The sequence below is a fragment of the Convolutriloba macropyga genome, chromosome 1 (assembly GCF_964194025.1).
Source record: "Convolutriloba macropyga chromosome 1, txConMacr16.3, whole genome shotgun sequence".
Lineage (NCBI taxonomy): Eukaryota > Metazoa > Xenacoelomorpha > Acoela > Convolutidae > Convolutriloba > Convolutriloba macropyga.
The window spans coordinates 30,088,981-30,105,570 of NC_134468.1; the positions used below are offsets into that span (position 1 = coordinate 30,088,981).

General features: G+C 38.3%; 1 protein-coding gene across 1 annotated transcript in view; it reads left to right on the forward strand.

Annotated features, from left to right (window-relative positions):
• The window catches only part of LOC142337785 (signal recognition particle receptor subunit alpha-like), a 237,563-nt gene that overhangs the window by 191,269 nt on the left and 29,704 nt on the right, over positions 1–16,590 (forward strand). The window contains exons 2-5 of the mRNA XM_075387305.1: positions 11,886–12,012; positions 12,078–12,155; positions 12,267–12,558; positions 12,796–12,991. Coding sequence (XP_075243420.1) covers positions 11,893–12,012; positions 12,078–12,155; positions 12,267–12,558; positions 12,796–12,991 — 686 coding nt within the window. The 5' untranslated portion in view covers positions 11,886–11,892. The remainder of the gene's footprint in view (positions 1–11,885; positions 12,013–12,077; positions 12,156–12,266; positions 12,559–12,795; positions 12,992–16,590) is intronic.

Sequence of the window (16,590 nt, forward strand, 5' to 3'; positions counted from 1 at the left end):
TTCAATATATTACGAAAACATGTAAGGATATAATACTGGACACAGTGGTTTATCTACGCCTGATAACATCTCAAAAATTTACCGTCCTGCTGACAAATTTGAAATAAATAAAGTACTACGATTCTTCGGAACTACTGAGGACGCCTAGATTTGTAGTGCGAAAGGTATTTTATTCGGGGAGATCGTCAATGTAGATGATGAACATCGGAGGCCCCAAAAATGATCCCTGAAGTACTCCGCTGATTACATTTCTGGTCTTTGATCTGCTTGTTACAATTTTGACGCTTTGCGTTCGGTTTGTGAGATCGCTTTCGAGTAGTTGGAGTAACTTTCCTCCGAAGGCAATGCCCTCGAGCTGCTGGATGAGTCTTTTGTGCGCTACTTTGTCAAAGGCTTTTCTGAAGTCAACATACAGAGTTCGATTGTCATTGCGTTTTTTCGATTCAAGTTGCTGGTATAGTTCTTCTGGGAAGAGGAGGAGTTGAAGGACTGCTGATCGTTTCTTTCTGAAACCGTGTTGGGAGTCAGAGAGAGTTCTTTCTACCGGGGGGTAAAGCCCTTCGGAGATGACTTTCTCGAAAGCTTTTGAGACGTTCTTCAGTAGACTTATTGGTCGATACTGTGTGATGTCTGATTTGTCGTTTTCTTTGTAGATCGGGGTGATCTCGCTTGTTTTCCAGCTCTGAGAATTTTTTTTTATTAAGGCAGGTTTGGAAGATAAGTTTGGGAGACTTTGCCAAAGCTGGGGCATTTTTTAAGATTATATTTCCGATGTTGTCCGGGCCGCACGCTTTGTTTGCCTGGAGGCCCAGCAGTTGTGTTTTGATTTCTTCAGAAATTCTGAGGTAGTTGAGTATCTGTTTTGGGTAGACTGACGGTTCGTTGATTTTACCATCTTTGGTGAAAACGTCGGAGAAGAAGTCGTTGAAGAGATTGCACTTTTCACTATCCGTTGTGGCTGTCTTCTTTGTTTCTTTGTCTCCATTTTGCACAATATTGTAGTACTGCCGAACATTATATAGCTACTGCCCAAGCCAAACGCTCACCGAGCATCTCAGAGAAATTCGGCCGACGTTAGTCGGTTATGTTTTATTCCATTTTCAGTTTTCATTGCTATTCTAGTTTTTTCTGAGTACCCTAAGTTATAGAAGAAAAAAGTCTTAATTATCCAAGAAACCAGTGGAACTCTAGTTTTAGATATTTTCGGTGTTTATCTCTTGCTTTTGTAAAACGGTTGTTAATCCTCTCGGTTTTAGATGTCTTTCATTTTCTGCGTGTACTAATGCTTTGATAGCTTTTAGCTTTATATTTTGGTGAATGATATTCTGACTTGATAATGAAAGTTGGAACTAAACTATTAGGCTATTTTTTGTAGCTCCATACTCTGATTCCCCGACGAGAGCTCTATGCACCTGCAGCCTGCTTTTGAGGCCTCATTTGGAACCGTAAAATTTATTTCAAATCTCGATTTCAAATCATCATTGACTATGAATCCTTTCCATTCCATCTATCAAATGTTTTGGATTTTTTCCAGCTTAGTTTTAATTTGCCTATAATGTTGCTGTCTCAATATACATCTGTGTTTAGAAATTGACTTGGCACCCCCGAGTGGATTGCCTACCCTTTACAGAAGCGGCTTTCTTTTTAATGACTTTTTAAAAAATGTTAATTACTGTCAAACGAAGGTATTGAGATTTTCGCTCTCCGTTTCTCTCCCGTTTCCTCCTGTCCACTTGATTTTTGATCGATGGAAATAGGGTTAAGTGGTCTCCACTGAGAGCATTAAGATGTGCTGTTGTCTATGAGTTTAGAGAATCTAAGTTAACATTTCTTTTTCCATCAGACGGCTTCAGTCAACAAATTTAGGGCCTGTTATCATATCTATATGGATGTGTTACACGACAAATCAAAGGGAATAAAAGTTCAATATATTACGAAAACATGTAAGGATATAATACTGGACACAGTGGTTTATCTACGCCTGATAACATCTCAAAAATTTACCGTCCTGCTGTCAAATTTGAAATAAATAAAGTACTACGATTCTTCGGAACTACTGAGGACGCCTAGTTTTGTAGTGCGAAAGGTATTTTATTCGGGGAGATCGTCATTGTAGATGATGAACATCGGAGGCCCCAAAATTGATCCCTGAAGTACTCCGCTGATTACATTTCTGGTCTTTGATTTGCTTGTTCCAATTTTGACGCTCTGCGTTCGGTTTGTGAGAACGCTTTCAAGTAGTTGGAGTAACTTTCCTCCGAAAGCAATGCCCTCGAGCTGCTGGATGAGTCTTTTGTGCGCTACTTTGTCAAAGGCTTTTCTGAAGTCAACATACAGAGTTCGAATGTCATTGCGTTTTTTCGATTCAAGTTGCTGGTATAGTTCTTCTGGGAAGAGGAGGAGTTGAAGGACTGCTGATCGTTTCTTTCTGAAACCGTGTTGGGAGTCAGAGAGAGTTCTTTCTACCGGGGGGTAAAGCCCTTCGGAGATGACTTTCTCGAAAGCTTTTGAGACGTTCTTCAGTAGACTTATTGGCCGATACTGTGTGATGTCTGATTTGTCGTTTTCTTTGTAGATCGGGGTGATCTCGCTTGTTTTCCAGCTCTGGGAATTTTCCTTTATTAAGGCAGGTTTGGAAGATAAGTTTGGGAGACTTTGCCAAAGCTGGGGCATTTTTTAAGATTATATTTCCGATGTTGTCCGGGCCGCACGCTTTGTTTGCCTGGAGGCCCAGCAGTTAACTTTTGATTTCTTCAGAAATTCTGAGGTAGTTGAGTCTCTGTTTTGGGTAGACTGAGGGTTCGTTGATTTTACCATCTTTGGTGAAAACGTCGGAGAAGAAGTCGTTGAAGAGATTGCACTTTTCACTATCCGTTGTGGCTGTCTTCTTTGTTTCTTTGTCTCCATTTTGCACAACATTGTAGTACTGCCGAACATTATATAGCTACTGCCCAAGCCAAACGCTCACCGAGCATCTCAGAGAAATTCGGCCGACGTAAGTCGGTTATGTTTTATTTCATTTTCAGTTTTCATTGCTGTTCTAGTTTTTTCTGAGTACCCTAAGTTATAGAAGAAAAAAGTCTTAATTATCCAAGAAACCAGTGGAACTATAGTTTTAGATATTTTCGGTGTTTATCTCTTGCTTTTGTAAAACGGTTGTTAATCCTCTCGGTTTTAGATGTCTTTCATTTTCTGCGTGTACTAATGCTTTGATAGCTTTTAGCTTTATATTTTGGTGAATGATATTCTGACTTGATAATGAAAGTTGGAACTAAATTATTAGGCTATTTTTTGTAGCTCCATACTCTGATTCCCCGACGAGAGCTCTATGCACCTGCAGCCTGCTTTTGAGGCCTCATTTGGAACCGTAAAATTTATTTCAAATCTCGATTTCAAATCATCATTGACTATGAATCCTTTCCATTCCATCTATCATATGTTTTGGATTTTTTCCAGCTTAGTTTTAATTTGCCTATAATACTGCTCTCTCAATATACATCTGTGTTTAGAAATTGACTTGGCACCCCCGAGTGGATTGCCTACCCTTTACGGAAGCGGCTTTCTTTTTAATGACTTTTTTAAAAGTGTTAATTACTGTCAAACGAATGTATTGAGATTTTCGCTCTCCGTTTCTCTCCCGTTTCCTCCTGTCCACTTGATTTTTGATCGATGGAAATAGGGTTAAGTGATCTCCACTGAGAGCATTAAGATGTGCTGTTGTCTATGAGTTTAGAGAATCTAAGTTAACATTTCTTTTTCCATCAGACGGCTTCAGTCAACAAATTTAGGGCCTGTTATCATATCTATATGGATGTGTTACACGACAAATCAAAGGGAATAAAAATTCAATATATTACAAAAACATGTAAGGATATAATACTGGACACAGTGGTTTATCTACGCCTGATAACATCTCAAAAATTTACCGTCCTGCTGACAAATTTGAAATAAATAAAGTACTACGATTCTTCGGAACTACTGAGGACGCCTAGATTTGTAGTGCGAAAGGTATTTTATTCGGGGAGATCGTCAATGTAGATGATGAACATCGGAGGCCCCAAAATTGATCCCTGAAGTACTCCGCTGATTACATTTCTGGTCTTTGATTTGCTTGTTCCAATTTTGACGCTTTGCGTTCGGTTTGTGAGATCGCTTTCGAGTAGTTGGAGTAACTTTCCTCCGAAGGCAATGCCCTCGAGCTGCTGGATGAGTCTTTTGTGCGCTACTTTGTCAAAGGCTTTTCTGAAGTCAACATACAGAGTTCGAATGTCATTGCATTTTTTCGATTCAAGTTGCTGGTATAGTTCGTCTGGGAAGAGGAGCAGTTGAAGGACTGCTGATCGTTTCTTTCTGAAACCGTGTTGGGAGTCAGAGAGAGTTCTTTCTACCGGGGGGTAAAGCCCTTCGAAGATGACTTTCTCGAAAACTTTTGAGACGTTCTTCAGTAGACTTATTGGTCGATACTGTGTGATGTCTGATTTGCCGTTTTCTTTGTAGATCGGGGTGATCTCGCTTGTTTTCCAGCTCTGGGAATTTTCCTTTATTAAGGCAGGTTTGGAAGATAAGTTTGGGAGACTTTGCCAAAGCTGGGGCATTTTTTAAGATTATATTTCCGATGTTGTCCGGGCCGCACGCTTTGTTTGCCTGGAGGCCCAGCAGTTAACTTTTGATTTCTTCAGAAATTCTGAGGTAGTTGAGTCTCTGTTTTGGGTAGACTGAGGGTTCGTTGATTTTACCATCTTTGGTGAAAACGTCGGAGAAGAAGTCGTTGAAGAGATTGCACTTTTCACTATCCGTTGTGGCTGTCTTCTTTGTTTCTTTGTCTCCATTTTGCACAACATTGTAGTACTGCCGAACATTATATAGCTACTGCCCAAGCCAAACGCTCACCGAGCATCTCAGAGAAATTCGGCCGACGTTAGTCGGTTATGTTTTATTTCATTTTCAGTTTTCATTGCTGTTCTAGTTTTTTCTGAGTACCCTAAGTTATAGAAGAAAAAAGTCTTAATTATCCAAGAAACCAGTGGAACTCTAGTTTTAGATATTTTTGGTGTTTATCTCTTGCTTTTGTAAAACGGTTGTTAATCCTCTCGGTTTTAGATGTCTTTCATTTTCTGCGTGTACTAATGCTTTGATAGCTTTTAGCTTTATATTTTGGTGAATGATATTTTGACTTGATAATGAAAGTTGGAACTAAACTATTATGCTATTTTTTGTAGCTCCATACTCTGATTCCCCGACGAGAGCTCTATGCACCTGCAGCCTGCTTTTGAGGCCTCATTTGGAACCGTAAAATTTATTTCAAATCTCGATTTCAAATCATCATTGACTATGAACCCTTTCCATTCCATCTATCATATGTTTTGGATTTTTTCCAGCGTAGTTTTAATTTGCCTATAATACTGCTGTCTCAATATACATCTGTGTTTAGAAATTGACTTGGCACCCCCGAGTGGATTGCCTACCCTTTACGGAAGCGGCTTTCTTTTTAATGACTTTTTTAAAAACGTTAATTACTGTCAAACGAAGGTATTGAGAGTTTCGCTCTCCGTTTCTCTCCCGTTTCCTCCGGTCCACTTGATTTTTGATTGATGGAAATAGGGTTAAGTGGTCTCCACTGAGAGCATTAAGATGTGCTGTTGTCTATGAGATTAGAGAATCTAAGTTAACATTTCTTTTTCCATCAGACGGCTTCAGTCAACAATTTTAGGGCCTGTTATCATATCTATATGGATGTGTTACACGACAAATCAAAGGGAATAAAGTTCAATATATTACGAAAACATGTAAGGATATAATACTGGACACAGTGGTTTATCTACGCCTGATAACATATCAAAAATTTACCGTCCTGCTGACAAATTTGAAATAAATGAAGTACTACGATTCTTCGGAACTACTGAGGTTGCCTAGTTTTGTAGTGCGAAAGGTATTTTATTCGGGGAGATCGTCAATGTAGATGATGAACATCGGAGGCCCCAAAATTGATCCCTGAAGTACTCCGCTGATTACATTTCTGGTCTTTGATTTGCTTGTTCCAGTTTTGACGCTTTGCGTTCGGTTTGTGAGATCGCTTTCGTGTAGTTGGAGTAACTTTCCTCCGAAGGCAATGCCCTCGAGCTGCTGGATGAGTCTTTTGTGCGCTACTTTGTCAAAGGCTTTTCTGAAGTCAACATACAGAGTTCGAATGTCATTGCATTTTTTCGATTCAAGTTGCTGGTATAGTTCGTCTGGGAAGAGGAGCAGTTGAAGGACTGCTGATCGTTTCTTTCTGAAACCGTGTTGGGAGTCAGAGAGAGTTCTTTCTACCGGGGGGTAAAGCCCTTCGAAGATGACTTTCTCGAAAACTTTTGAGACGTTCTTCAGTAGACTTATTGGTCGATACTGTGTGATGTCTGATTTGTCGTTTTCTTTGTAGATCGGGGTGATCTCGCTTGTTTTCCAGCTCTGAGAATTTTCTTTTTTTAAGGCAGGTTTGGAAGATAAGTTTGGGAGACTTTGCCAAAGCTGGGGCATTTTTTAACATTATATTTCCGATGTTGTCCGGGCCGCACGCTTTGTTTGCCTGGAGGCCCAGCAGTTGTCTTTTGATTTCTTCAGAAATTCTGAGGTAGTTGAGTCTCTGTTTTGGGTAGACTGAGGGTTCGTTGATTTTACCATCTTTGGTGAAAACGTCGGAGAAGAAGTCGTTGAAGAGATTGCACTTTTCACTATCCGTTGTGGCTGTCTTCTTTGTTTCTTTGTCTCCATTTTGCACAACATTGTAGTACTGCCGAACATTATATAGCTACTGCCCAAGCCAAACGCTCACCGAGCATCTCAGAGAAATTCGGCCGACGTTAGTCGGTTATGTTTTATTTCATTTTCAGTTTTCATTGCTGTTCTAGTTTTTTCTGAGTACCCTAAGTTATAGAAGAAAAAAGTCTTAATTATCCAAGAAACCAGTGGAACTATAGTTTTAGATATTTTCGGTGTTTATCTCATGCTTTTGTAAAACGGTTGTTAATCCTCTCGGTTTTAGATGTCTTTCATTTTCTGCGTGTACTAATGCTTTGATAGCTTTTAGCTTTATATTTTGGTGAATGATATTCTGACTTGATAATGAAAGTTGGAACTAAATTATTAGGCTTTTTTTTGTAGCTCCATACTCTGATTCCCCGACGAGAGCTCTATGCACCTGCAGCCTGCTTTTGAGGCCTCATTTGGAACCGTAAAATTTATTTCAAATCTCGATTTCAAATCATCATTGACTATGAACCCTTTCCATTCCATCTATCATATGTTTTGGATTTTTTCCAGCTTAGTTTTAATTTGCCTATAATACTGCTGTCTCAATATACATCTGTGTTTAGAAATTGACTTGGCACCCCCGAGTGGATTGCCTACCCTTTACGGAAGCGGCTTTCTCTTAATGACTTTTTTAAAAACGTTAATTACTGTCAAACGAAGGTATTGAGAGTTTCGCTCTCCGTTTCTCTCCCGTTTCCTCCGGTCCACTTGATTTTTGATCGATGGAAATAGGGTTAAGTGGTCTCCACTGAGAGCATTAAGATGTGCTGTTGTCTATGAGATTAGAGAATCTAAGTTAACATTTCTTTTTCCATCAGACGGCTTCAGTCAACAATTTTAGGGCCTGTTATCATATCTATATGGATGTGTTACACGACAAATCAAAGGGAATAAAAGTTCAATATATTACGAAAACATGTAAGGATATAATACTGGACACAGTGGTTTATCTACGCCTGATAACATATCAAAAATTTACCGTCCTGCTGACAAATTTGAAATAAATGAAGTACTACGATTCTTCGGAACTACTGAGGATGCCTAGTTTTGTAGTGCGAAAGGTATTTTATTCGGGGAGATCGTCAATGTAGATGATGAACATCGGAGGCCCCAAAATTGATCCCTGAAGTACTCCGCTGATTACATTTCTGGTCTTTGATTTGCTTGTTCCAGTTTTGACGCTTTGCGTTCGGTTTGTGAGATCGCTTTCGAGTAGTTGGAGTAACTTTCCTCCGAAGGCAATGCCCTCGAGCTGCTGGATGAGTCTTTTGTGCGCTACTTTGTCAAAGGCTTTTCTGAAGTCAACATACAGAGTTCGAATGTCATTGCATTTTTTCGATTCAAGTTGCTGGTATAGTTCGTCTGGGAAGAGGAGCAGTTGAAGGACTGCTGATCGTTTCTTTCTGAAACCGTGTTGGGAGTCAGAGAGAGTTCTTTCTACCGGGGGGTAAAGCCCTTCGAAGATGACTTTCTCGAAAACTTTTGAGACGTTCTTCAGTAGACTTATTGGTCGATACTGTGTGATGTCTGATTTGTCGTTTTCTCTGTAGATCGGGGTGATCTTGCTTGTTTTCCAGCTCTGAGAATTTTCTTTTTTTAAGGCAGGTTTGGAAGATAAGTTTGGGAGACTTTGCCAAAGCTGGGGCATTTTTTAACATTATATTTCCGATGTTGTCCGGGCCGCACGCTTTGTTTGCCTGGAGGCCCAGCAGTTGTCTTTTGATTTCTTCAGAAATTCTGAGGTAGTTGAGTCTCTGTTTTGGGTAGACTGAGGGTTCGTTGATTTTACCATCTTTGGTGAAAACGTCGGAGAAGAAGTCGTTGAAGAGATTGCACTTTTCACTATCCGTTGTGGCTGTCTTCTTTGTTTCTTTGTCTCCATTTTGCACAACATTGTAGTACTGCCGAACATTATATAGCTACTGCCCAAGCCAAACGCTCACCGAGCATCTCAGAGAAATTCGGCCGACGTTAGTCGGTTATGTTTTATTTCATTTTCAGTTTTCATTGCTGTTCTAGTTTTTTCTGAGTACCCTAAGTTATAGAAGAAAAAAGTCTTAATTATCCAAGAAACCAGTGGAACTATAGTTTTAGATATTTTCGGTGTTTATCTCTTGCTTTTGTAAAACGGTTGTTAATCCTCTCGGTTTTAGATGTCTTTCATTTTCTGCGTGTACTAATGCTTTGATAGCTTTTAGCTTTATATTTTGGTGAATGATATTCTGATTTGATAATGAAAGTTGGAACTAAATTATTAGGCTATTTTTTGTAGCTCCATACTCTGATTCCCCGACGAGAGCTCTATGCACCTGCAGCCTGCTTTTGAGGCCTCATTTGGAACCGTAAAATTTATTTCAAATCTCAATTTCAAATCATCATTGACTATGAATCCTTTCCATTCCATCTATCATATGTTTTGGATTTTTTCCAGCTTAGTTTTAATTTGCCTATAATACTGCTGTCTCAATATACATCTGTAATTAGAAATTGACTTGGCACCACCGAGTGGATTGCCTACCCTTTACGGAAGCGGCTTTCTTTTTAATGACTTTTTAACAATGATAATTACTGTCAAACGAAGGTATTGAGATTTTCGCTCTCCGTTTCTCTCCCGTTTCCTCCTGTCCACTTGATTTTTGATCGATGGAATTAGGTTTAAGTGGTCTCCACTGAGAGCATTAAGATGTGCTGTTGTCTATGAGTTTAGAGAATCTAAGTTAACATTTCTTTTTCCATCAGACGGCTTCAGTCAACAAATTTAGGGCCTGTTGTCATATCTATATGGATGTGTTACACGACAAATCAAAGGGAATAAAAGTTCAATATATTAAGAAAACATGTAAGGATATAATACTGGACACAGTGGTTTATCTACGCCTGATAACATCTCAAAAATTTACCGTCCTGCTGACAAATTTGAAATAAATAAAGTACTACGATTCTTCGGAACTACTGAGGACGCCTAGTTTTGTAGTGCGAAAGGTATTTTTTTCGGGGAGATCGTCAATGTAGATGATGAACATCGGAGGCCCCAAAATTGATCCCTGAAGTACTCCGCTGATTACATTTCTGGTCTTTGATTTGCTTGTTCCAATTTTGACGCTTTGCGTTCGGTTTGTGAGAACGCTTTCAAGTAGTTGGAGTAACTTTCCTCCGAAGGCAATGCCCTCGAGCTGCTGGATGAGTCTTTTGTGCGCTACTTTGTCAAAGGCTTTTCTGAAGTCAACATACAGAGTTCGAATGTCATTGCATTTTTTCGATTCAAGTTGCTGGTATAGTTCGTCTGGGAAGAGGAGGAGTTGAAGGACTGCTGATCGTTTCGTTCTGAAACCGTGTTGGGAGTCAGAGAGAGTTCTTTCTACCGGGGGGTAAAGCCCGTCGAGGATGACTTTCTCGAAGGCTTTTGAGACGTTCTTCAGTAGACTTATTGGTCGATACTGTTTGATGTCTGATTTGTTGTTTTCCTTGTAGATCGGGGTGATCTCGCTTGTTTTCCAGCTCTGGGAATTTTCCTTTATTAAGGCAGGTTTGGAAGATAAGTTTGGGAGACTTTGCCAAAGCTGGGGCATTTTTTAAGATTATATTTCCGATGTTGTCCGGGCCGCACGCTTTGTTTGCCTGGAGGCCCAGCAGTTAACTTTTGATTTCTTCAGAAATTCTGAGGTAGTTGAGTCTCTGTTTTGGGTAGACTGAGGGTTCGTTGATTTTACCATCTTTGGTGAAAACGTCGGAGAAGAAGTCGTTGAAGAGATTGCACTTTTCACTATCCGTTGTGGCTGTCTTCTTTGTTTCTTTGTCTCCATTTTGCACAACATTGTAGTACTGCCGAACATTATATAGCTACTGCCCAAGCCAAACGCTCACCGAGCATCTCAGAGAAATTCGGCCGACGTTAGTCGGTTATGTTTTATTTCATTTTCAGTTTTCATTGCTGTTCTAGTTTTTTCTGAGTACCCTAAGTTATAGAAGAAAAAAGTCTTAATTATCCAAGAAACCAGTGGAACTATAGTTTTAGATATTTTCGGTGTTTATCTCTTGCTTTTGTAAAACGGTTGTTAATCCTCTCGGTTTTAGATGTCTTTCATTTTCTGCGTGTACTAATGCTTTGATAGCTTTTAGCTTTATATTTTGGTGAATGATATTCTGACTTGATAATGAAAGTTGGAACTAAACTATTAGGCTATTTTTTGTAGCTCCATACTCTGATTCCCCGACGAGAGCTCTATGCACCTGCAGCCTGCTTTTGAGGCCTCATTTGGAACTGTAAAATTTATTTCAAATCTCGATTTCAAATCATTGACTATGAATCCTTTCCATTCCTAAACACAGAATCCTTTCCATTCCTTTCCATTCCTTTCCATTCCATCTATCATATGTTTTGGATTTTTTCCAGCTTAGTTTTAATTTGCCTATAATACTAGTGTCTCAATATACATCTGTGTTTAGAAATTGACTTGGCACCCCCCGAGTGGATTGCCTACCCTTTACGGAAGCGGCTTTCTTTTTAATGACTTTTTAAAAAATGTTAATTACTGTCAAACGAAGGTATTGAGATTTTCGCTCTCCGTTTCTCTCCCGTTTCCTCCTGTCCACTTGATTTTTGATCGATGGAATTAGGTTTAAGTGGTCTCCACTGAGAGCATTAAGATGTGCTGTTGTCTATGAGTTTAGAGAATCTAAGTTAACATTTCTTTTTCCATCAGACGGCTTCAGTCAACAAATTTAGGGCCTGTTATCATATCTATATGGATGTGTTACACGACAAATCAAAGGGAATAAAAGTTCAATATATTATGAAAACATGTAAGGATATAATACTGGACACAGTGGTTTATCTACGCCTGATAACATCTCAAAAATTTACCGTCCTGCTGACAAATTTGAAATAAATAAAGTACTACGATTTTTCGGAACTACTGAGGACGCCTAGATTTGTAGTGCGAAAGGTATTTTCAACACCCTCCACCGTCCAGCACGCACACCCACTTGCTTTCAATGTATTCTATCTGCTAAGAAAGATTCAGAATTATATAATGTTGGGATGAAAGCAGTATGATCTGTACCATCGAAGTGGACTTAACGTTTAAATGTTTTTCAGGCTAAATGCTCGATTTATTTTCCATAATCAGCCGTGGAGGCATTGTACTTTGGTACTTCCAACGGGCGGCAGATATTCACGTGTCTCTTCCTGTGAATTCACTGATTAAGTCGGTTATCTTGCAGGTTTGAAATTTTAATGACTGACAATTGCACGTCATTCAATTGAACTGAGCTGAGTATTGTTCTAGGAAAGAAGTGGAGCTCATATCTACGAGGCTCATAAACTGTATTTTAAGCTTGACAATGAATTTGAGCTTATATTTGTGGTAAGTTTGTTTCTCTATTTTGATATCATTAGTATATCTATAGTATCAGTTATGCCTAGTCTCCCTGAGTATACACCTTAAGTAGGCAGTTAATGATTGCTGCTGGTTTAGGTTGGATACCAAAAAATGCTGCAGTTGTCATATATTGACAAACTGCTGGATCAGGTGATGCTGGAGTTCCGATCCCAATACAAATCTCAACTGTTGCATAATAAATTAATTAACAAATTCGAGTTCACGAATCATTTCCAAGACATTCTTAAGCAATGCGAGGACGAGGTTCGGATTACGCAGGAGGCACCTCGAAAAATGATGACATTCGAGCAATCAAGCAAATCCAAAAAGACTGTAGAGTCTCTGAAAAAGGCCGAAGCTAAAGACGTACCCAAAACGAAGCCTAAAAGTAAGTCAACGTTTCCAGGATTGCTGGAGATCAAAATACATAAAAATCATTTTTATAATTTTATCGAAAAAAATCCTGTGTTAAGTAATCAGCAGGCGAAAAGGTTCGATTGCCTGTCAATTTCAAATACGAAGTGGCATGTACTTGCAGTGATTCTCGTATTACGTACTTCAAAAAGTGCAATAGATATAATGTATATCAAATTGACTACCTCAATACATTTTTTTGCTGCCATAGAAACTCCAACTCCGAAACAACCCGTGATGATGCCGGATGTCCTTGAAGAGAAACCTGATATGAATCATAATGTTATTGCTAACGGCACCAGTCCTGCAGATGACCTTACCGAGGATATGATCAAGCGAAATTTAGAGAACCTGAGGAACCGGAAGAACAAAGCAAACGCGCCTGCTGTCAAGGGAAAAGAAAATGGGTGAGATTATTTGTTGTAGGCCTCTTTCCTCGACATGGAGGAGCCTCTCATTTTAACATATTCTGATCAACTCGGTTTTCGAACATCGAGCATTAAGTTAGAGCGCTATTAGTTTTTAACTGCTGAGCTAAAATTTACAGGCGAAACAAATAGTTTGCAACTGGCTGTAGAATTGAATATCGATCAAGGATTATGGTACGCTAAAAATTATTGGAGAATTTTTGAATTATTTTGACTTTATTTTAGATTTTTATAGTTGTTCACGGTAGTTCTTTGAGACGACGGACTGAAATTCATTGTTTTCAAGTTTTATGTGCCATTGTAGCTGTCAAGGATATTGCTATACTGAACAACACATAAAACGCGTCTGCATGCAGGTTTTGGAAGTATTTTAGATTATAGTTCTAGAGTTTGCTTCTGGTTGTATAGCTTTTTAGTTAGTTAGCTTTAGAATTACTTCAATACAATTGCCAATAGCATTTTTATCCCGATATGCGATTCAAGGGGATCTACCACCTTTTAAATGTGGTGACAAGCAAGAGGCAAACAATGATCTTGTCATTGTTTAGCTTAATTGTTTCTCCCTCGAAAATGCTGGGGCGACTGATATATATAATATTAACTAATCAATGTTTGCCTGATGTGACATCAGATCATCAAAATGAATTTTTACAAAGGTTGCTCGACGACATAGATAGTTCTATATCTTCGAGAGCTATACACAAACTTTTAGTAACAATATTTCATTATCGGAGCACTTTGTACTTAGAAGCGTTCGAAAAAGTTCCGCCAGAGACTCGCGGAAAAGTTATCAAACCTTGGGACTGGAGACGGAGTTTAGAAATAATGGAAAGTTGCCCCAGCAATAGAAACCAGTCAGTGAGGATTTTGATCCGATGAGCGGAAAGTATCAAGCTGTGTTCATCAGTGCTATATAATGGGAATATAGCACATTTTGTTTCCATTTCATGTTTTCAAGGGTAATGCTCCGGTTTCGATTGCGTTGAGTTTTGGTAAATTCTTATGCTAAAAACGATTGTGGTATATAAGTCTGTAATTCTTGATCTAGGTGTGCGCAAGTGGAGAAAAGAGCTGGAATATATACATGTGTTTAAAATAAATGAGCTAGACAAAACTCCTTGGAACATAAGAAAGTATTTATTGGACCTACATACTTCTCATTGTTTCTTATAGAGATATTTTACACGAGGGATCGAAATATGGGTTTTAACTGATGGAAGTTATCTAGATAGAGCTGTTAAGCGAGTCTTTGAAAATTCTTATATGAATTACCAAATGCTATACTTCACACACGCTTTACTGGTTAGTGTTATCTCTAGAACATGACTTACGTGTTCTTTTTGATTTTCATTGTCATCTTAAGGAAGAAGTACTATATAGGCTTGGAAAAAGCGCTGCTCTCACACATGGCTGCTCAAATTACTAGATAATGTACCTACTATTGTTAACGTTTCAATCAAAAAAAATAAGGGATTTGATTTCAGTTTCTTTATACCACTTATATGCTCTTTACTTTGTGATCTTCTTCCTGCGCCTGAAAACATAAACACAATCATTTTGGATGATCATTTTCAGTATTTTTTATGAAATTGGAAATTACAAAAAGGCCTGCTCCCTGAGAAATTTTTGTCAGCTAATTCCAGAAATCAGAACAAACGCAAGAGCTTGACAGATATTTTGACTGGAACTCTTAAATCCTTGGACTTTTGCTCAAATCTATTATTATTATTATTAATTGCTCTCGATCGAAATTAGTAATTATTGTAAACGCGTATCTTTGTTATGCAATATTTTTGCTTGATAGTTTTTCAATTGACTTTTCCACTGTTTCAAGTGACTTTTCCACGTTGACCTGTTAAGTTTTGCCTGATTTCAATTGCTCTGATTCCGAAGAAAAATTTATTGCTAAAATAAAAGCCATTGTAAGCGAGTTGGAGGTCGAGGGTTCAAAACTCTGCTGGGTTGTTTTTTTTTGAACCCATAAAAGTTCATTCTACATTCAGCTGTTCCTGTTACAACTTTTCATTCGAGAAATGAATACATGCCTGACGCCATGTTAGATGATGGACAATTCTAAAATTTTTTAAAGTTAAACAGATGATAGGAAATTTTAGCAAATAAACTACACACTTTTAATCCTTTTCTGAATCATGTGCTTTGTTTGTTGATAGAAAATGCCCTATTTTTCCACTTAGCGACAATAAGTTGCAATGCTAGTTTCAAAGTGCTTAGGAAATTTGGTGACTTTGACTGCACTTCTAAAAATTGCGAATGATCTGATTCTGAACTTAAGATTGATATTTGAACTCAATATACATTGGACTTGATGTGTCAGCTGTTTTTGACACTATTGATTGTTGCATCTTTCTATTTATCCATAAAGTTCCTCTTTTTGGTTTTAAGATAAAGTTTTGAGTTTTATCGAGAGATTCCTATCTTTTCTACAACATTGACTATAAAAACTCGATTTCCACAGCTTTTTGTCATGTCCCACATTTTAGCTGTTAAATAATACCACCTGAAGCTATTTTATATCAGTTGAAGAGGTGGCCCATGAGTGTGCCCTGGGGAAATCCAATTTAGGTAATCCTGTAGAAAAATAGTTCTTATTCCAAACCCTCTGCGATCAGTCAAACTTTTCTTATGCTGACGATACCGCCATCTCATGCTGACGATACGGCTATTAGTCTTCCGCAAAGATTTGACACAGGATGATTTGAAGTCCAACTTGACAACTTTGCTGAAGTGATCTGGGTGCGAAACTCAACTTGAACACCGATAAAACGGAATTTGTTAGACGAAAGAATACTTTTCGTTACGACCTTGTCTTTCTTTCTGATGGAAGTTTGCACAAAGTGTGCAACAAGTTTTTAGGTTTTTTAAATGATAACTTGCCATATTGGTTAGTTTATTCAGTTGACTCGAATTGTTTTCAACTTTACTCAAAATTTTTTCAATAATGGATTCAATGAACTGAGCTCTACAGCAGGCTGCCTATATGTCAGGCTCAGAAGTTACAAAATATTATGAACTCAGCGTCTGTTTTATTTTGTAAACCTTCATCGAGTACACCGATTGCGAGTTATACTAGACAGCTACACTGGTTACCGTTCCAAAAGCGTATTTGTTCTTCAAAATTAATCTATTGGGCCATCGTTTAGTTCAGCAACGTTTAAGATTACCATCACAACTGAATTCGTTATTTTATGGAAACGATAAAGTTACTATCGTTTTGACTATAATTTAAACTGTCATTTTGACTATAATCTAATAGTACGAACTCTAAAAGCTGCCTTGGGTAGATCGTTCATTTATGCTATGCCTTTTGGATGGAATTGTCTCCCTTTTGGGTTGAAGGTGATAGCCGAAGCAGTCGTCTTTCGAAGAAAACTGCAAACTTTTTGTTACTCATTTTGTAATAACTTGCGTTTTTGAGATTTTGAATAGCTCAATTATATATATATATATGTTTATCAGACTAAGGGAATCAAAATCTTCACTGTAAGTTTACCTTCAAATTTTCACAACAACCAATTAATCTTGTTCTGATGACGTTGCCCGAAATCACTTTCTTATAA